This window comes from Cygnus atratus, chromosome 3 (genome assembly GCF_013377495.2).
Source record: "Cygnus atratus isolate AKBS03 ecotype Queensland, Australia chromosome 3, CAtr_DNAZoo_HiC_assembly, whole genome shotgun sequence".
NCBI classification, from domain to species: domain Eukaryota; kingdom Metazoa; phylum Chordata; class Aves; order Anseriformes; family Anatidae; genus Cygnus; species Cygnus atratus.
This window is the reverse complement of record NC_066364.1, coordinates 59,153,670-59,176,233: the sequence shown is the minus strand read 5'-3', so window position 1 is coordinate 59,176,233 and position 22,564 is coordinate 59,153,670. Positions and strand designations below refer to the sequence as shown.

Below are 22,564 nucleotides of genomic sequence, written 5' to 3'. Positions count from 1 at the left end.
ATTCTTACATGTAATTTTCTTTAACCTCAAAAAAATGTTCCAGATTCCTACATAGAAAACCTCTTGAAAGCTCAGAATGGCAAATAAAACTGCAGTTCCACTGTAAAAAGTGAATTCACTTTTATATACAGCAAAGATATTATATGCAAAGATTTTATATACAGCAAAGATATTCTACATTCCGTAGGTGTCTGTGGCCAGGTGGAGGAGCTATCTTTCTGCAGGAAGAACCTGCCTTCTTCCCTGGCAGATAAAAGTATAAAAAGTATAAAAAAGTATATAGTATATATAACAGTATAAAAGTATATAAAGTATAAAGCCTCAAAAAAAATATATCCTTCAATCTTTTTTTTTTTTGACTGAGAATACTAAGCAACCTGAAGTCTGACATCATTTATTTAAGATCTGTAACTATATATTATTCATGATATCCCTGATTCTGTATCAAGTGCAAGTGTGCATGTGTGCTGGCTTCATCAGCCAGCCCAGTTTCAAAACTTCTAAATCACACAAAACCAGCAGACCTTCAGCCTGTACCACTTGTTTTATGGTTTAAACCCTCCTTTATAGCTATCTACTGTCAAAAAAATACCCCACCTTGCAAATTGTATAAATCTCTGCACAAGCTTTATTGAAAACATAAATAATGTAAGAGACATTAAAATTATGCAGAAATTGCAGTCTTCTGCCATTCCCATGTAATGTAGCCAAAGCTTACAGTCAAAGGTAGTGGCTGTAGCCTTCTGTCCTTCCACTGCTGTCATAACTTGCAAAGCTTTTCCTCAAGTGTTACATGTTGTAATTAAACTAAAATTGTGATGTCAGCTTACTGTGGAAGGTATGTTAGTAATTGAGCCGACTCTTAAACTTACAACCTTTCACCATTGTGCTTCCGAGAGTATTAGAGAGAAAATTTCTTCTTTCCTATTCTTTCTATAGGAAATGTACATCATTGTACTTGTCTGCTGTGAGCTATACACTCTAATACTTCTGTCTTAATCATTCACCACTTCCCACAACGTTGCATAAATCACCACCAGAAACTCCCACATATATGTATTTGTGTTAACTTAGATCTTACATTGGGCAAAAACTTTTCCAACTGAGAATTTGGTTTTCAACAAAAGAAAATGGCTGAAAAGTAACTTGATTTTCTGAGCTTTTTGCTGCTGTTGTTGAAATATTAAAAAGACCTCAACTCTGGTGGGATTTTGTAATTAAGCAAATTCAGAAAAAAAATCTGCCCACAATTAACTGGTTTTCAGTATGGTAATGCACTTTCATACCAGGCTATAAGAGCAGATCATCAAAAACAATGAAGTAAAAATAATCTTTGCTGAAATTGACATTTTTTTCACTAGGTTTTAAGCCTTGTTAGGGTTGGATTTATGATCTTCCACCCAGATTATGAACAATTAGTATAAAGCATAGAGTAAAACTTTCTGAAATTCAAACATTCTAGCAGCATATATGTTTAAAATTATTTCCCCATATGTGTACAGATAAAATAAGAAATCACGTAGATATCATTAACACAGTTCTCTTCAGAGAGAAAAATAAATGTTGAAGTGTAAAAGTTGTTTCCTCGTGGCAACTTAGAAAAAGGGTCAAATTATACAGTGGATTAAGCTCATGAATGTCCACTAGCTTACAGACCCCGGGAACTCAGATTTTTCTAGGGTTGCATACCCTTGAACTCTCAGAGTTTCATTCAGATGTAATGATATTTCATAAATTATATAATGTAATAGGAACAAATAAGCAAAACATATCATGCATTAGTACAAATTGTCTTGCAGAGTTGTATAAAGGTTTGTTAATAGGATAAAGACTATGATAATCATTGAAAAACTTAAAAGTTTCTGTTTGGGAAATCACAGACCACTTTTGCTCAGGAATTGACAGGCAAGTTGGAGTAACCTTCACACTTTCTCTCTTTTAAAGAACTGGCTTAATGGAACGAACTTCTTTTATATCTTGTGTCCCTAACATATGGCCATTCCCACTTATTTAAACATGTTTTTAGATATTTAAAATTTGACAGATATCATTGATACTTTTTCCTTTTCAGAAATAAAGGCCTTGGTCACATAATATCCACCAGTCCTTAACCAGAATTCCTAATGAATGAACAACATTTTCAGTCCAGTGTATTAGACATTTAAGAATGATACAAATGTTTGATAACTTACAGGCTTATTCACAGTGTATGCAGTCCACAGTGGCATCCAGATATCATGGCTGTATCCACTCACATACTGATAATGGGGAAGGAGGCAATAAATGCTGTTCTTCTGAAGAACTTTGGGTCTCCCATATGGCAAATGGTATGAGGTTGCATTCTTTACTATAATTTAAGAAAAAATGATTGATTCATTCTTCTATAACATTTCTGATGACACAAAGGTTTAAGCCAGCAGAGAAAAAACACAAAGCAAGATGTAAATTAAAGCATTAACAAATACAGACAGAACTGACAACAAACACAAGCATGTATTTCTTTAAGCTATTAGCTTCTAAGTGGAATAAAGAAATGTAGAAAACAGTTTTAATTTTGTTTAACGTAGAGGGGTCAACATGATATGACATCAGACAGGCAAATTCTCATTTCTTTGCAATTTCATATGAATATAAATTTTTTTAAAATTCATCTTGCCAGTGGAAAGAGAGCTATTAAGCTAGCAAACATTGAAATGCTTCGTAAAATTTCCAGAAACCTCACAGAAAAACATGGTAGTATGAGAATTTTTATCAAAGACAAACATATGGTTGCAAGGTGGCAAAAAACAGATATGTCATATAGTTCAGAAGTACTCAGGCTTTCCACTGAAAACTGTGTGGTTTTTCTCAAGATTTTAATGGGATTCAGATCTAGTTCTTGTGCATAAATGTCACTACAAAAGTATCAATTAGTATCTTTTAAGGAAATGCAAAGAAACAAGAAAAAAAGTTATGCTTCTGACTTGGCTCTCCTACTTCACTTCAAATTGCAATTAACATTGCAAAAATTCCCACTGAAACCAATAGCTTAAAATATAGAACAGGCATAGATTTAAAAATATTGCTGTCCCTTTCATTTCTTTCTACTTACTTTCATCTGTGGTGAGATTTAACCTCATGTTTATTACTGCAGAATCTGTGATCTGTAAAATATCAGAGAATCCTTCAGAATGAATCAAGCATTTAGAAAAATCAAAGAAATGAGAACACACTTGAAAAAGATGATTGAAAGATTCCAAAAGTTCCTACTTACATTATTGCATGTGCATCCCAATTCATCTGCAGGAATCAGACTGGAAACTGGACATGATAAAGGAGATGACTCCTCCTTTGCATGTGAAGGATTGTAAAAAGGCTTTTTTAACAGGTGGTTTAAGCTGCCATGTGTTCCGTTGTTTGGTGCTGGTGTAATATGTAGCAGATCTGTTGGAAATTTTGAAATTTTAAATCATTTTTAAAGCTATTTTAAGACTAGAATAGCATTTTAAATAGACTCTCTGTCCACTGCTATGCATTTTCTGTCAATTTTTTTCTAAATGTAGAACAAACAGGTTATTCAATTATTTAAACTATTAAGTTAACTACCATCATCTTGCAATTTTCCAGATACAAAGGTTCATTGATATCTTCAAGATTTGGTAATCTATGTACTTGAGTACTGTTCATGCAGTTTTATACATTGCCATAACATTCCTGAGATTAAATGATTTTATGCAGAGTACAAACTTGTTTGCAAGTCACAAAATCACAGAACTGTTGAGGTTGGAAGGGACCTCTGAAGATCACCTAGTCCAACCCCCCTGCTAACAGGATCACCTAGAGCACATTGCGCAGGATGGCATCCAGGCGTGTTTTGAATATCTCCAGAGAAGGAGACTTCACAGCCTCTCTGGGCAACCTGTGCCAGTGCTCTGTCACCCTCACAGTAAAGAAGTGCCCTCTCATATTCAGACAGAACTTCCTGTGCTTCCCGCTGCCTCTCATCCCATCTCTGGGCACAACTGAAAAGGGTCTGGTTCCATCCTCTTGAGACCCTCCCTTCAGATATTTATACACATTGATGAGATCTCCCCTCAGTCTTCTCTTTTCCAGGCTTAACAGACCCAGCTCTCTCAGTCTGTCCTCATACAACAGCTGCTCCAGACCACGAATCATCTTAGTAGCCCTCCTCTGGACTCACTTCAGTAAGCATTCTATTTTATTGCATTTTTGTGTGATCCTTTAATCCTTATTTTCTGAGGAACATACTTCCTAACTGCTTACTGTCGTGGCTGCAATGGTTCATCTGAAGCTACGAGCAAGAGCTGTAACTCTCTCTGAAAGGTTCTTATCCCCAAATGATTCCACAGACACCACTTCAACAGCAAGCCCACATGGCAGGAGCACTTCTCCATGGTTCTTTAGTGGACTTCTTTTGCAGTCAGAAACAACCTCCAACGCAAAATAATTTCTGGCAGTTAATCTTTCAGCACCATATAGGAAGCAAAACAGCATGGCTTCCATATTGTTTGTGAAAAAAAATAGCTTCTGAATGAATTCACCAAACTTCTTGTTACTCTTACTCTTCTTTTTCTCTCACAACACTGGCATTTGAAAGCACTGCTGGTTTATCATCTTAAGTACTAGATTGTTTCTACTCACCACACATAAGGTTGTAAACCTCGATGTTTTCAAAAGCATCCACTTCTGTTTTTTCTTTAAAACTTGGGCCATATCCTAGGAATATAGCCTAGATTGGAAAAAAAATGCTATTTAAAGGAACCCAAATTAAAAAAACAATTCAGTTGTATTTTATGCAAATGGGGACACTGGACCAAAATAACCTTTTCACAGTCATAAGTTACAATACAGGATTGCTCTGATAAAAAAGGCAAATTTTGCCCATTACCTATAATTTTAAGAAAAAATATTTTATCTTTTTTAATATTTTGATGCATACTTATGAAAATTATTGCTTGCTGTGTTTCAAATTCACACATTTTTATATTTTCATTGCAAAAGTTGGTAACAACAATACCATTTCAATAAACACAGAGTTTTGGCACTCACAGATCCTATTTAAATGCTAATATTGAGCCAGAAATATAAGGTTTGGCTTTGTATTTTTTTTTGCATTCTCAAAAATCTTTGGATAGCTTAGGAGCCTATTGCTGTGGCTACAGCCAGCAGTAGGGAACTGGGGAGACCCATCTCAAGCTTTGCTGAGACCTAAGTCAGTAACGCCAACAGTACAGTCTAGTACTGGACATCCCTTGCTGGGATCTGTAAGCATTTTAACAGAACACTGATACTACCTACAGTCCCACATCAGTTTCTACTACTTCATAAGCCTTCTTAGCTCTCTGCCATGAGATACAGAAAACATGACTAAACAGGACAATGATCTGTTCTAAAATAATGTTCTTATGTTCTCACAATAGAAAAGGAATTTTTAATATATTTTAAAGACAATATTAAGACATATTACTACTTTATAAATAAATATTTTTTTAATCAGTCGTTTAATAATCGTAAGATTATCTATGATTAATGTCTCTACGTCAAGCAGAACTTTATTTTTTTTTTCCAACACAAACACTGAGTGCCATTCTGATCAGTATATTGACATGTGATTTTAATACAGTTGTGAAGACCTAGAAGAATCTCATTATTAGGCACAGGACATGGGACTAGTAGAGGTATGCTTGACCTTACTTAAAGGTTCACATCACAGAAAGTACATGAATAATATGTATCCTCTTGAGCTCAAAAGCTCAAGAACTCTAAATAGACCTGTTACAGGACGTGAAAGAGACAAAATTTCAATACAGGCTATATTAATGTACAGACTATATTAATGACCTTTTTGCCCTGATGACATGCCTAAGGCTTGTAAGACAAGCAGAGAAAATGAGATTTAGCTTATTTGAGCACACAGGCCTTCAGATGTTCAACTGGATTCCCAGAGCTTATGGAGATTTTTCAGTCATTGCTTCAGTAGAAAAGGAAAGAACTTAGTGTTCCACATCTGAACACAGTATGCTTGATTTACTGGTTCCATGAAGTTAAGGTGAGCGACAACAAGTTTTACTACAGGATCCCAAAGAAGCTGGACTTGTACACACTGATGAAAAGCAATACCAGTATGTGAACCCCATACATGTTCACAGTTTACATGTCTGGATGACAGGCAAGAAAAAGCGCACTGCAAAAACTATTATATATTCTCCTGGTTCATCTAGCACATACTGATTTTCTTCATGAAAAGATGCAAGACTTTAATAGAAATCATCTTACCTCCATACTTTTAAATTCATTGTCATAGCCATGGTTACCTCCATCACAAAACGTGTAACTGTTGTCCCTAAGAAGAAACCATCATACACTGTGAATTAAAATGGCACAAATAGAGACAGCTAGTAAGAGTCATCCTGAATCACTGCACTCTGGACAACATCCTCAGAACTGACTCTGAAATAATATTGTGCTGCTTTTTGCTCATCCTGTGTCCATCTTTATGAAGAACTCTCCATCTTATAACATAGTTTGCTATGGACAGAAACAAAATGTATTCTAAGCAACTATGGAGTGTACAGTGAATCAATGTTTTCAAAATAAATTGAATAAATGCCTGTTTTTGAACTGAGGCCTTTACTCGGCAAGAACTTTCACAACAGTGTAATCTGCTTAGGAAGAATTCTTCAGTTATATTCTGTGGTATCAGCAACTTAATATAAAAGTAATAATGGGAAAACTTATCTGTTATCTTCTGTGGAACGACACGAATAAGACTGCAAGGGATTTTGCCTTACAAGAGAGTGCAATCTCATCATATATCTTAAAAGGGTGAAGGAGAGATGTGTATGTGTGAGGGGGTTATAGAATTATTAACACGCCAAAATAGTCTGACTTATGGTGACTAACGCTTGTATTAATTTAACTGTTGCTGAGATACCTGGAAAGATAAAGACATAGTCATCTTATATTTATTCAACACATACTTGTCAGACCTATGTATCCTGTTTTCGGAGGTACAAGAACACTCAAGCAGAGCTAAAAAGAAAAGGTGAATGTGACATTTTTATCCATGGTCTAAACTTTGGGCAGACCTGTGCGGTGCCAAGAGTTGGACTAGATGATCCTTATGGGTCCCTTCCAACTCGGGATATTCTATGATTCTATGATTTTTCCCTGGGCATTTATTTTTAGGTCCAGGACAATTATTTGGTTGCATTAAAATAAACAATCAAGTCATGTACTGATCAGGTATTTTCTAGTATTTGAATAGCCTTGAAACTACAAGTCAGATCTTAGTTTTGCTATTGTAGCCCTGTATCTAAGAAATACAGTATTGCTACTAATGCCACCAACTTTGTCCTGAGAATAGTTTTTTATATAGATAGCAGTAAAAATTGGTTATTCTGTGTAGAATGAGATATTTACAGCTCTGAGGTAATGATGTAGTGTGGAGAAAAACTGACCTGGTACAGTAGCAGAGGGGCTTGAAAAGGGGAGACACAGAAGACTACAGACATGAGATGACAACAGACTTGCCCAAGCTGGCCTCTGGAGACCCCAAGGCTAGAAACAACTCACCAGTGTTTTGGTGAGTTATTAAAGAAATGTAGATCTGGAAACTAATATAGCCATATTTAGAAGTGAAAAAGAGAAGAGGAACAAGTATTTAACACATGTAAAGTATGCCAGAAACAGTAGAATGAGATTGTGTTGACTTGCAGACCAGTGAAGAATGACGAAGTTATAGAAGTGTGTTAGCATACATATAAAAATGACCTCAGTAGGATCACAGAGTGAAAAAAAACAAAACAAAACAAAACATAAGCATCATATTCCTACTGATGAAGGATTCATAATGCTAATTACTGGCCATATCCACAAGCACAGCAGACTGAAGTCATAAGGGCCCAGAAGAACAGTGACAGGATGACCTTAACACCAGGAAAAGGTCTAGATACTAGGAAGGATTTGCGTAACACTTTTAACTGCATTATTTTTGATACTATTTTTTTAATATAGGTTTTTTTTTTCTTTTTTTTTCTGTAAAAATTTGTTCTGGAGTACTAGACTTCTTTGAATAGACTGTTAAGATTTCAATCATACTAAAATACATTCTTGGCTTACATTATTTTTACACATGAAAAAAATTTAAATGTAACACTGCAAGTCTTACAAAACAAGAAAGGAGGCATCAACGAATGAAATGAAAAGGAAAACAGTCACAAACATGATGGTACCTTACAGCCAGCCACTGTCGATCCACCAAAAGATGAACTTTGTCAATACGAATGTTGTTAGCATAATGGAACCGTTTTGGCAGGTTAGGTGTCAGATAAGGCTTGAAGTGCTGAGGGGATCTTTTGCACTGCAACACAGGAAAGGGCCCACTCATGAGTTTTGTGCAGTATCAAAAATAAATCCATCATTGAGTATTATCACAAACAGTGACAGGTATGTAAGCACAAATCATATTGTTCAGAGATAGCTTCTCCAATAACCCTGCATATCTCATTTTCAGCCCAAGAGGCAATGGAAAGAAAAGTGACTTATTTTGGAATTGTTTGAAAATATACTGCTATAATACATATAGTAAGCATACCAATACTGTGGTAAAAGCACTGCTAAGGCTGAAAGACATTTAGTAGTAATGTTTACTCTATACATCCGTACTAATGTCACTGGCATCTCGTATGTAAGTTCAAAAACTACAAGAGAAAGTTCCTAGGTAGTTCATGATTTTCTGCCATCTTCTATTACTTTGCCATTCAATAAACAACAAAGAAAACCAAGTATACATAACATAGTACAGTCTAGAGTTTTAGGTGCAAGATTGAACATCTAAATGTCTAGTGCTCAGCTATTAGCTACAGTCCTTAGCTTTAACATCCACATTTACTATGTTAATATAACTGCTGTGTTAACAGGCATACCATGAAGGAGTTTGCCATCAAGAGCCTAATGACAGCCATACAACATGCTGCAAAGATTTAACTGCATATCATCATCAGGAGCCACTCCACCAGCCAGCAACAATCACAGCAATGTTTTAGAGGTGTTGATCCCGTTCAGAAATCTGGGACAACACAGAACAGCTAAAATGCTGAGGGAATTCCTGGTAGAAAGCAGGTTAAGCCAGAGAAGAGGACCTGTTTTATCACACAGGCAGCACACAAACTATCGCATGCTTTGGAGTCTGATCTGACATCTTCACCTTTGAGCCGTAGAATTCTATACTATGCACAGAATGACATTCATGTATGAAACGAGAGTAAAATGTCCCTGGATAGTCATCTAAGAAGCACAGTGAAAAGCAACATGTAAGGATTCAGTGGGTTTGCTAGCTCAGGAGAGGAGATCATTCTGCAAAAGATACTCTAATAAAAGGGAAAAAATAGAGGAAATCGACCTAATTAATATACAATCCACAATTTCCTTCTCTGCCCCAAAGCCTCCTTCTAACAACCTGAAAGAGACAAAACACGGGATACAACTATCTACGAATAGACAGGGGGAAAGGAAGTCTCCTCAATCCAGATTATTCCTACAAAAGAGAGATGTTGCATCTCACCTTGTAACTATTACCAGTAGCAGTTTCAACTAGAGTAGAGAACATGCAGAATCTGCTATTGCCTTCACACTAATGCTCTTTGGTATGACAGGCTCCACGTCATACAATGGGGTAGAAGATGTAACACTGAAAAAGCTCCTTCCTCTATTCCCAGCCCGTGATATTCTACTCCCGTGTCTGCTTTGGATGCTGGAACAAAGGACATGCTCTTAGGTATTCAGAATCAATAAGAATTTAAACAGGAATTTCACCGCTCTCTGGACTTCGGGTGGCTGGCAAAAGCTACGTGTTGTATGGCACAGATGAGTTATTCAAGAGGTTACAGGAAGACCTCCAGTGGTGGTTTACTGGAAATACACTCAGCTGAGACAGCCTAGTATTTTTCCAAGCTGAGTAAATACTCAGCTCTAGAAGTATCAGAACATCTGTCCACTGCTTGGAGTAGGACTAGTCACAGAATAGGAAACAAATTGCCATTGAAGGAAAGAAAGGAAAATTATGGCAATATAGAGAGAGTGAGCAGTTTATATCTTTAATTCACTGTGAATCATAAATTTAAAGGAATACAAAAAATCAAGCTTCCTACAAGGATGCTAGTTTGCATACCACATGTATAACAAGTTAATGTATAACTTGATTAAAAAAAAAACAAACAAATAAATAAATAAATATAAAACACCACCACCACCAAAAAAAAAAAAAAAAAAAAAAAAAAAAACCACCACCACCAACAACAACAACAACAAACAAATAAAAAAAAAAGTGAATTATCTATCTAAAAGACTATAAAGAAAAATATGCAGTGTTCCACCTTATCACCTTTCAGTAAAAGAAACAGTCTTGGTCTTCCTGTGTTTTGCACTGCATCCTGCACTCATTTGTTTGCATCCTTCAGCACTCAACTGCCAGAGTACACCTAGAAGGAGCAATGGTCTACACAGGAGACACAGGCAAGCTTGGACCTGCTCTCAAGTGCTACATCCACAAAGTATGGCAGAACTATCACCATGGAGACCAGTGGTAGTGCAGCATACCTAAAAGTCCTGCAAGTGCATAAGTCATATGCCATAAAAGATCCTAAGAGCCATACCGCCTCATGCCAAAGGTCCATCTTGCCTAGTACTCTGTTCCAATAGTAGCCAGAATCAGATACCAAAGTATAAAGAAAGCATATACGAACTAGTCAAGTATTAAATTAATATTCTTTCTTGTACCTGCTCAGCTTCCTCTAGGCTTACTTGTGCATCATGTTTAACAGCCCTTACAGGCCTGTCCTTCTTAAAGTCATCTAAAATCTTCCCTTCGTATTTATATAGTAAGCCTCTACAAAACCCTGTGGCAATGTACTCTACAACATCAAAATCTGTTGCATGGAAAAGTTGCTTTAACCTAGCCTGGGTGCAGCCCTTGTGATACAGAGCTAACAGGATGTCTATTATTTAAAGCACCACTGTGTTGTATTCTGTTCCATAATGAAGATACACCTTACTTTCTCCATCTGAAGTCAGCTGTTTCTTCCATTTCCAAGCGAAGCTCAGAAAACTTCTTTGCTTTGAACAGAAATACAGCACAGCACTCATTTGTGTACTATTTTTGAACAACTTGTAGAACTACCTCCTGTGGTACACTACAATATGCTATTTAAACTGGCACTGTAATCTCAGTTTTTCACAAACTATGTTTTTTGGTCAGATTCCTGTTAAGAGGAACTACGAGGAAAAAATATTAAAATATTTACTCACTGTGAGGTTTTTAACAATTCCTTCTGAGTCAACTGTTAAAAAGAAAAGATCAATCAGCATACATTAAAACAGTCGAAGGTCCAAAGCCTTGTGAGAAAAATTTCAACACACTTTTTCCTTGTAAAATTGAATTTCTATGTTAACTTGTGAAGATTATGGTAACCATAACCTTCCATGGACAGGAATGTTATGTTTCCAAGAATAACTGCTTGTATACATGGTAGCCTGTGACAATACCTGGTACTTTGGGTACATCAAGAAAGACTGTTGAAAAGCTATGGTAATGACTGCCTACACCTAAAGCTGATAAATCATGAAAACCAAATTTTCTTCTCCCTATGAACCTCTGTTTGAAATAGAACCTTATTTACATTGAATTGGACCTGGACCGCTTGTCTAGTATTCCAATTCCAGCAGCAGTCACAAAGAATCCAGTCTGTCTTAGCACTTTCACCTTTCATGTTTTAGAAGAGTAACTTCAGTCTTTTGACATTAGCCTTCTAAAATACAAATCAGAGCATTTTACAGAAGGCAAGTTCTTTCAGAAAGAGTAAGATTATTAGAAGAAATAAGTCAACAATTATACAGAAAATAAAACACATAATAAACATCATTATTCGCTCCTCTGGACTTCTCAGTATACTTTGTTACTCTGTTCCTGTCTGACTTAGTCTGTTACTTAAGCCAAGGAAAGTCTGCTCCAGGTTGTATAAATGCTGTGTCTATAAATATAAATACAATTAGAAAAGATAAAAGAAAGTGCAATAGGATTCCCGCTTTTCATTAAAATCTGCAATAATTATGCCTTTTAGAATACTTTATGAATTCTCTAAACTCACTGAATAGAGCACTTCCATGGTTTACCTCTCTCCCTTCTTTTCCCTGATACAGAAAGTTTTGTTTGTTTATTTATTTCCTGATATAGTGCTTGTGCAATCCCAGGATTGGTCCACACTTACAAGTATAATAGTCCTGAGGAACATTGCTTGCTCGAATGCGAGCTGCAGGCCCAGCGTATATGTAGAAATTAACCTGTTGGAAGTAATCAGTCATGTATTCTAATTGGCTGCAGTAGGTCATATCCATCCCTAGAGAACAATACAGAAACAGTTACATTTCAAGATACCATAAAGTGATTTATAAAATTGATTAAAACTAGTAAACACACATATTACAAGAAAACAATAACTCAGTGAAGTTTACATTGAAAAACAAAATTATATAAATTACCATGATCAGCTAAAACAATGAGGTTTACACAATTGTGCAGGTTTCTCTGTTTAAGTCCCTCCATTAGCATTCCTAGTGTTTGGTCTGCTAGCTCTAAGGCTTTGATTACCTGTGAGAGAAACAAGGTTCATTAGAACTTTCCTTTGTTGCTGATTTCAAGTTATCACTTAATCAAGTTATCACTTAAATCAAAGTCTGAAAAAAGCAAGTTTTTTTGTCAGCTTTCATGCTGTTCATATTGCTTCATTTCTTCTGCTCCAGTGCAATTTACCATCACCATTAGAGTACAGATGTGCAAAATCCAAATACTCTACCACAGAATTTGCTACACTAAGTACATTTTAAAGACTCACATTAGACTTTTTTTCTATTACTTTAGCTTTAAAATATGTTTATTAAAAGAAAAATGTAACACATTCAGATAAATTTTTCCTTACTCCCCAATTTATATAAAATATAAGATTTATAATATTAAATGCAACTGTCATTGTAGCATGAGAATGTCGTTGTATTAACAATAAGCAGCATTTCAAAAATATTTACATACACTTGTTATCTATAGCATCTAATGAAACGTGGTGCCCTTCTCCAATACAGAGTCCCTTCAAGCTTCCTACAGAAAATCACTGACCATCTGTACTGAATTTACATGGCAAGGTTTTGGTAGTGGGGGTCTGCAGGGGTGGCCTCTGTGAGAAGAACTCAGCAGCTGCCTCGTGTTACATAAGGGCCAGTTTCAGATGGCTCCAAAGGGACCCGCCGCTGGCCAGAGCCGAGCCAATAAGCAATGTCTGCATCTCTGCGAGAGCAAATTTAAGGAAGGGAAAAAACTGCTCTGCAACAGCAGCTGGGAGAGAGGAGTGAGCACCAGCCCTGCAGACCCCAAGGTCAGTGCAGCAGGAGGTGCTCCAGGCAGGCAGCAGCAGTTCCCCTGCGGCCTGTGGAGAGGCCCCTGGTGGAGCAGGCTGTCTCCCTGCAGCCCATGGGTCCCACATGGAGCAGATCTCCACGCTGCAGCCCCCCCGTGGAGGAGCCCCCGGTGGAGCAGGTGGATGTGGCCTGGAGGAGGCTGCGGCCCATGGAGAGCCCCCGCAGGAGCAGGCCCCAGGCCGGAGCTGCAGCCCGTGGAGAGGAGCCCACGCAGGAGCAGGGGGGCTGGGGGGAGCTGCCACCCGCCCATGGAGGACCCGTTCTGGAGCAGTTTGGAGTACCACACCACCACTGAAGTAATATGGGAGAAACCCATCACAACCCACCCTGCAGATCTTCACAGAGAATAGCTCTTCCCTAAATGGCATAGCTGACTTACTGTCTCCTTCAAAGAGCAAACAGAAAGGACAACACCTTACTCAGTCTGAGGAGTTGCACCCTTCTTGTTCCCCTAGCTGCACTCTCTTGACAATCTTGCATGCAAGGACAATGCACACATATACAATCATGCATATAGTCAAGGGTTTTTAAAGCCTTTGTGCACAAAGAGAAATGGAATTTGCTTTTCAATTAAGGAGCCTAAAACTGTCCTACAAAGATCAGTTATTGTGTTCTTGTCTGCTACAAGAAGGCCTTCTGTTGAAGATCATTTTCAAAGCTATTACGCAAGACCATTCTAGGAAGGAGCTGATATGATAAGCCCTAATCTCCTTAAAGATTGAACTTTTTTCATGCATGCAGATAAAAAGGAAATATTACAAATTAACAAACACTGAAGTAGAATGAATGGAATATATAAGAGACAGTTATGAGAACCTTCTAGGCCACATGCTTCCAAATATCACTTGCCAATAAAATTGCAGTTTAGTCTAAATGCACTCAACTTGAAACTTAATACTATGTATTAACAGTATGAACAGTATGAACAACAGTATGAACAGAAATGATTTTCTGCCAGTGTGTTTGTATTACAGCTCTTTTGGCTCACACACACTGCTGAAATCATAACTACGGGCTCAGCTACAAGCAAGAGTCTAACTTAATGAAAACTCAGAAAACAGTCATGGTAATTTTTGATCTAGTATACTTTCCAAGCTTATAAATCAGATAAGTTTATAGTATGGCACCATTTTTAGTGATATTTAGTCTAGGAAAACCACAAAAACTACTTACGCCACCACTAACTGGTCCAAATGAATGTCCAGAAGAATCTGGTTCTTCAATATACAAAGTGTAGAAATCAGGCCTCAAGTTACAAATAAATAAAAAGGAAATATTATGAAAATTTGGAGACAACATTGTAAAAAAAAAAAACTCATTTAAAACAAAATAAAAGGAAATACGAACATAATTATAAGTAATTTCCTCTAACCTTAAGAAAAAAGAAAAAAACAAAAACGGTAACTATAATCATCTACCTTCCTCTGAGTTTTGTAATTAATCAACATGGACTATTTTATTTGGAATTACATTTTAAGAAGCAGTATCCAGTATCTTTAATAGTATCCAGAAATCACTCTGTAAAACCTCAGGATTTTAGAGAAAAAAGCAAGTTGTTCCTTGAGATACAAATGCAACTACCACCAAAATGACCTTATCCTGCTCAAGCGGTGTGGCTCTAGAAAGTGTCTCCTAACTGCAAATATGAAGACTTTGGTAACAAATCATCATATAAAAGATTTCACTTGTTTACATGTTACAAAGATCAGCATGGTAATCTGTCATTCTATTTAAACACACACACACACAAAAGATTCTTAATCTGTCATTATTTCATTTAAACTGCAACAGATACAAATGTATTGGGCACTTAACTGCCAAGTTACAGTCCAAGATCACTACAGGGTTCAGAATCTCGTGTCATTTAGAAGATGTAAAAGTCTTCTACTTTGTCATTCTCTGATACATGCAAACATAGTAATATCCACACCACTACTACCAGTACTGACATCTGCTTTTCATCCTGAATTACTGCCTGCAATTACTTTCAGATATTTAACCTTTATTTTGTAAGACCTTTCATACAAAATCTTTCATCCTACACTCAGACTAGAAACTGAATGTTTCATGTTTCACCTAGGACATATGCCAAGAAAAAAAAAAAGACAAAACAATAAAGGAAAACTTAAACAACAGTACATTCCATTCAGATACTTATGCACCTCTTCCTCTTTTGTATCTACAACCTTATGTTGAAAATTGTTAACTATACTTATACTACAAGTTCATGTTCAGCAAATTCTCATTTGAGATGGTGAGGGAGATTCCACGTTTCAGAAACACTAATAGAAAGTTCAACAGCAAAGTATTACAACCATTCTAAGCTGTATTCTTACAAACCACTAGGATATTACTGTTACCTTTCAGATTTGCTATAATCAAGCCATTTCAGTATTCCTGAAATTCTCTCTTCATATGTAACTGAACTGAAACAAACAAAAAAAAGGTATGTCAACAAGCCCTTTCTGATTTGCCCTCCTAATTCCAAGGAATATAAGTACAGAGAAAGAGTCCACCTAGTTACTATATTACTATATTACTCTAGTAACATAATAAAGTCAATGACTTGTAGTTCCAGAATGACATATCTTAGTAAGATACCAGTAATAAGTAATTTGTTATCAATACAGCCTTACAATTATATACTAACTTTAGAATGTACAGAACCATGAGAGATTTACTGAAATCACACAAAAAAAAAAAAAAAAAAAGAATTTGCTAATATCAATGCCTTCCAAAAGATGAAAAATTACTTGCTCTAAAGGTCATCTTCCTTCAGTAGCTTCCCTATGCAGTGTCTTTCTTCAATTAGTTCTTGCCTTCTATAACCTCTTGCCAGTGTGTCCAAGTTAGTTAGGGCATAGGTTATCTGAGAACTTATTATCAAGTACAAGTACTTTTAAAGAGTTAGTTATTATGTGTAGATTTTATGTGTGAAAATATGGTAGTCTTTGGTATAGGTTGGAGGTGGCTGCTAATTATTTACAGGATGCCTTCTCAGTGGGAAATTAGTGGTTTGCACTTGGCTGAAACTTTCAAAACCATCTAGGAGGGGAGAACATACAGTACCTTTTGCCTTTCTTATTGTGAATCACCTAAATGGGTTTGGAAATTTTAACTATTAATGGCAGTTCCATGGCAAACACAGGACTATGTGACATGGCACTTGCCACTCAGACTGTTGTTTAAAAATGTAATTATTAAATTAAATTATTTAGGTATTTAACTGTTATATGACAATTTGTATTTTTGGAGTAATCTAGGGGAATTTACCACAAGCCTTATAAAAACTTACTTGTTGTATATATTGTACAAGTCCGGGTATGTACCATTAATGGGAACATCAGAGCCTGGCCAAAAGAATGTGCCTGCTTTCAAACCTTGGTACATTGCTGTCAGCCACATCTATGGATAAAGATATAAACAAATTATTTTATTGCATTTACACCACTGGAGGACCTCAGATCACCAGAATCAAAATACATGATTGGATCAGAAATATGGACTGCAGGCATACATTTCTTTCTTCTTTCATACATCATGTACCTAACAAATCATCTTGTTGCCTAACAAATGTATCAGATTTGAAGTTTGTTTTCTGTGTACACATTCTGAAGAAACATTGGTAGCATGGGAGCGAGTATGCTGCAGTTTCTTGGGAATTCTCAGGAAAAAAAAAAATCATACAGGTATTTCCATAGCTGACAACAGGTAGTGTGGCCTTTTTCCCAATGACATATCCCACAGAATGGATATGTGGATCCAGTGGAATGAATCATGAAGATGGAAGATATGGTTTCTAGTTATATAATTTTATTATTATAGGGTATATTTCTCTTCATTCTAAAGAGTGCAACTGTAGTCCCTACTGAATCCTTCAGAAAACAACAGCACCAAGATTTTTGTACTTGAGTATACTATAAACACGACTACACATATAAATATATAATCTGTATGTGTGTATATAATTAAATATATATGTATGTTAAACAGATACATTAAGCATATACTACATGTGTAAATATTTTTTTTTCTATTTTTGTACTACTTGGTATTTCTAGTAAATTAATAATATTAGCCATAACCACAGATACAATCAGGAGGTAGGTTTTTTTGATGAAATGAGTCACATTTTACACAGAAGTGTTCATTTAGCTGGAAATGAAGTTTCTTGCTATCCTATTCCTTGTTTTTATATGCCTGGACTTTATAAGTGTATTTTTAAATGGATATATTATGGAAGTAGATTTGCAAATTTCATTGCATTAGCTAATTGTCAAAAACTAACTGACCAAAAAAACAAATACAACCTACAAAACAAAACCCTATCAAAAATTTACTAAGATTTCCTGTGGCAAGAATTCCATTACAATAACAGCCAAAATATTTAAGGATTTTTCAGAAACTGTCACATTAAGAGAAATTTTTAAGTCTCTGAGTCAACATTTTAAAAGTTCTTTTACCTTCAGAAAGAAAACTGTTTTGTAGGCAGCCTATAATATGAACCCTACAGGACATTTAGCATGTACTGCATGTATATCACACAACTTTGCATTTTATTCTCTTTTTATTTTATTTTATTTATTTTTTTTTTTTTTATAATATGACACACGATCCCTTAGACATAGAGGAACACCATGAATAGAGGTAAACCTACTGGCTGTCCCTTCCACCACGAAGGCTGGAATTTTTCGGTCCCTGAAAGTGAAAAATGCTTGTTCAAGTCTACATCATACATGTTGTTATCAATAATACCATGAGATTCTGGATACAATCCCTGCAAAATGAAAACAAACAAACAAACATAAAACTATGAACCTTAAAATCAAATGAAACCTAAATTATGTTGCAATACACAGTACTGCAATTATTTTATGGCTGTTTTATCACAGAAACAGAATACATTTCCTATCTCACATAGCTCATCAGATTCCTTCCAGTGAATTCAGTGTGCCTTGCAAGTTCCCTTTCAGTTTTCCTGTTTTCTCCACAACCCAATTAAAAGCTGATATGCTATAGATTAAGTATCAGATATGTCACATGGTTACGTATCAGCTGCCAAACTCATCCTAACACAGACACTCATCAAGTGGCAGCGCCCTCACCCCTATTCATCCATACCCAATTAGACTGACAAAGATCAGGAATAACAGGTTCATAGGCCAGAATCAGATAACATACCTATGTAAGCATGTAGGCATGCCTCCTTCCTTCTACATTGCTGCATGTACTATCTCAGCATGCCTCTTTATATATCACTTCTATAGCTTGAGTTCCCATGTTCCACAAAAAGATTAGTTAATTCCTTGATACCACAAAATCTTTTCTGTGTCGTATAGATAAAGAAAAGTACAAATAGCAAATTCTCACTTACTGTGACAATAGTATAGTGGTTTGGAAAAGTTTTTGTGGGGTAAGCAGCTCTCATGTATTTTGAATGTGTGCCACATGTTTCTGCAACAGATTACAGAATTAATATAAATTTCCTTTTTTTTTTTTTAGTTGAAAACTAACAGTCTTAAAAACAAACAAACAACAAAAATCACCACAGCCAGCTGCTCAGTTGTCCAGTTGCTATGGTATTAGACAGGAAATCTGACGCAAAAATAAAACACACATTCTGGTGTTTCCTTGTGAGCTAGGTCTACACTCGATTGCCATCAATGAACACAGGACACTCAATTCAGCTGCCTGAACCCTATATGCCTGAGGTCATTTGAGACATCTTTAATGATTCTGCCCAGTCTGCAGGTGCTGCTCCTGCATCTGGTCTGCCAACCTAAATAGATGTCTCTCATACTTCAAATCACCCAAAGTGGCACTGGACATATACGTTTATGTAACCAGACTGAAGCCTCAGGTCAGACCAGGCAAGACAATCTGCAGAGCTGTCTGGTGATCAGAAGGACTCAGTTGCTACAGCACTGGAGTCCAATGCCATTTTAGATACCCTCAGATATCCAAGACGTGTACAGGAAGCCAGCAGTTTTGATGCAAGATCAATGGGAGACCTGTGCCCTGATGTAGATGCAGAAAGCCACCCTCTGTGGCACCCTCTGTAAGCTGAGCTGACATGCCCTCTAGGCACTTGCACCATACTGCACAGACTGTACTAACCCTAAGTGCACTGACTACAATGGACATGTAGATGTATATAGACATCTCCAAGAACATATCTAAATATAGGTGCCCTGCTCTGGACTGAATCCCATCCCAAGTGCCCAGGAAGGCTGGACATGCTTCAAGAATGAAAACTTGAAGGCACAGGAGTTTGTAGCAAGATGGGTGTCATTCTCTTTTCTCAGGTGACAAGTGATAGGACGCAAGGAAACAGACTCAAGTTGCGTCAGGGGAGATTTAGATTAAGTTTTAGAAAGAATTTCTTCACGGAAAGACTGGCATTGTATTAGGCTGCTCAGGGAAGTGGTGGAGCTGCCATCCATGGTGGTATTTAAGAGACGTGTGGATGTGGAGCTTAGGGAAATGGTTTAGTGGTGGACTTGGCAGTGATGGACATAAGGTCATCATTGGAATTGATGATCTTATGGGTCTTTTCCAACACAGATGGTTCCTTGATTCTTCCCCTCCAACCATTGTGCCACTTTTCAGCAATTAATTTTCAAAGGCATTACCACACCTGAACATCTGTAATAGCTAAATGCATTGCAATTCAACTTATTTATCCACAAAATAAAAGGTGTGAAGACTCTAAGATGCCTTAATGCCATTTTTAACATGTCATGTGGAGAAACAACTCTGTATTAATCTGTAGTCAGCTGATTATTTGATTCACCAGAAGCACAATTTATTAGTTGATATAAAGCATTTCCATTAAAGAATATAAATTGATTTTAACTGAACAAGTTCAACTAAACAACTGAAAGCCTGATATTCATCAAAACTGTTCCAGTGTTGTACAGAAAAAAAGGCTTATAAGAATGTTTAAAGAGGGACTGAATAATTAACAAATGAGAAAATCAGAAGAATTTTTTTTACAGATTTGTCTTGAACAGTAAAGGAGTTATTTTCATAACATATATTCTGTAACAACTTGCTTGATTAGCTCTCTTGAAAATGCTAGGTTAATGGAGTCCTAGAGAGGAAATATTTTATGGTACAAATCAGCTTGAAAGTCTTCCTTTTGCAAAGAAAGGAAATTCCCTTTTCTACCCACAGTAGATTATTGAGAAATATAAGCATTAGTGTGCATAAGTAAATATTAAAGCTGACCACAAGTATTGAATTAGAACGGATCTTGTTTAAAGGGATTTCTTGGAAACATACACCTAGCATGGTTTTCATGCCTTATGTCAAATTGGCATTTCCTTTTCACCTCTTTCAAAAGAGTGGAATTGAACACTGACTTCTTCATGCATGATTTCTTCACTGATTCAAACTCCCTCCATTGTCAGAAAGACAGCAAAGAATAAAATATTTGCACAAGAAGTCATTTGCACATTGTTTTAAGTTCAGGCTCCTGGATATCCTTGGTAATCCACAAACAAGATTGTTTACTATTCAGTAAGCAGAACATGATATATTCAGAACAGACAAACACTGTCAATTTAGACTATTACTGCTGAGAAGAAATGAATAAATTTGCAGAGATTTTGTCCAGGTACAAAGCATCTTGAGAGTTGAGCTCTAAAATATACAGGAAATTTGAATACAAAGTGTGCACTAATGGTTTTCAATTTTCAGAGCCCTCTACAGCACAAACTAAAGAAATACCGAGAAACAGTTGCTTGAACCTTACTGCAATTATATCAATACATTATTTTATACCAATACGTAAATTACATTATATTTAAGTCTAAGAATATTCACTGTCATTCTCTTAAACATGCAGCTTCTTTTTAATATGTTAAAATATCTGACTTGGAAAAGTGCACCTTTGAGGGATACTTCCCAATAACCTAATGCATTTTTTCTTAGTATTATACTTTAATGAAGATCTCCTTACCTAATAGAATTTTTACTGGAGTACAGAAAATGTATGAAATCCTTTGCTGGAACTATTTTTCAGCCTTAAACTGTATTTGAATGTATATTTCAAACTAGTTATTTAATAAAACACTGCAGACCAATATTAATGGCCTTCTTAAAAAAGAGTTGTTTGCTGTGCACTCGAATACAAGAATTAATGTAGAATATGAAATAATATAAGCATACAACTGATAAGGGAGACCTGATTTGGGATCTTCTTATTGTTGAGCAACATGTGAGCAGCATGTTGAGCAGCAAAAGGGACTAGAGAGGCTGTATGCAGATTTTTAAAGAAAACAGTCAAAGCACTTCTGGTAACTTACTGAGTTTTTCAATATTTGGCAGCAAAGAACTCCAAGTTTGCAAGTATTCCGCTCTGAAACCATCCATTGAAAAAAGGATAAGTGGTGGCACATCAAACCTGTAAGAAAATACAACTTCTTGATCATTAAGGAGTTTGAAGAGTTAGTGACTTGTTAAAGTCTTTAACAACAAAACAAATTCTATTTTTAAAAGCAGTGTCCAGAACTCCCATGTGATTCCGAGAATTAAAGTCACAGTGAGAGATAAACAAATAGCTCAAGTACAAATACACAATCCTCCTGAAAAAGAAAGCACTGAAGGCATAAAATACAAGCTACTCATTATATATACAGCCCATGAAAATAAATTGTTTGGTTCTTTTTCATCTTTTAATTACAAATATAAATCTACTGACTAGCATCCAAATTCAAGCCCAGAGTACAGAACAGCCAAAGCACCTCTGTACATAGCAGCGTTGAATTCTGTCTCTTCTCTCTTTACACATCTTAAAAACCTTTCAGGGCACTTGCACAAGAACTGTAAAAGTACAGCAATCATCCAGCAGGCAGCTAGGGTCTGGTGGCCGCTGGGCTGGGAAGAGTAATCTCTGCACTGCCAGGTTTGTGCTGTTTACCTTACCACATTTGCTTTGTGAAGACATTAGTGGGTAGTCCAGGTTCTCTGTGGATTATATCTTTCAAGTTAGCTCTTTCATTGAGCTAAAGAAAGTTTTCTTACCTCAAGTCTGCTAACAGACTGCACACAAAGCTAAGAAAAGAATGCCGCTGCTATCATGCCTTTGGTAAGA

At 36.3% G+C, this 22,564-nt stretch overlaps 1 protein-coding gene across 1 annotated transcript in view; it reads right to left on the bottom strand.

Annotated features, from left to right (window-relative positions):
- ENPP3 (ectonucleotide pyrophosphatase/phosphodiesterase 3) overlaps positions 1-22,564 on the bottom strand; it is a 42,049-nt gene that overhangs the window by 9,003 nt on the left and 10,482 nt on the right. Inside the window, exons 6-20 of the mRNA XM_035538516.2 lie at positions 21,777-21,874; positions 18,842-18,921; positions 18,125-18,244; positions 16,763-16,872; positions 15,828-15,893; positions 14,641-14,713; positions 12,538-12,646; positions 12,267-12,395; positions 11,308-11,339; positions 8,235-8,362; positions 6,277-6,343; positions 4,642-4,729; positions 3,254-3,423; positions 3,092-3,143; positions 2,193-2,347 (exon numbers count right to left, since the gene is read on the bottom strand). Of these exons, the coding sequence (XP_035394409.1) occupies positions 2,193-2,347; positions 3,092-3,143; positions 3,254-3,423; positions 4,642-4,729; positions 6,277-6,343; positions 8,235-8,362; positions 11,308-11,339; positions 12,267-12,395; positions 12,538-12,646; positions 14,641-14,713; positions 15,828-15,893; positions 16,763-16,872; positions 18,125-18,244; positions 18,842-18,921; positions 21,777-21,874 (1,477 nt within the window). The remainder of the gene's footprint in view (positions 1-2,192; positions 2,348-3,091; positions 3,144-3,253; positions 3,424-4,641; positions 4,730-6,276; positions 6,344-8,234; positions 8,363-11,307; positions 11,340-12,266; positions 12,396-12,537; positions 12,647-14,640; positions 14,714-15,827; positions 15,894-16,762; positions 16,873-18,124; positions 18,245-18,841; positions 18,922-21,776; positions 21,875-22,564) is intronic.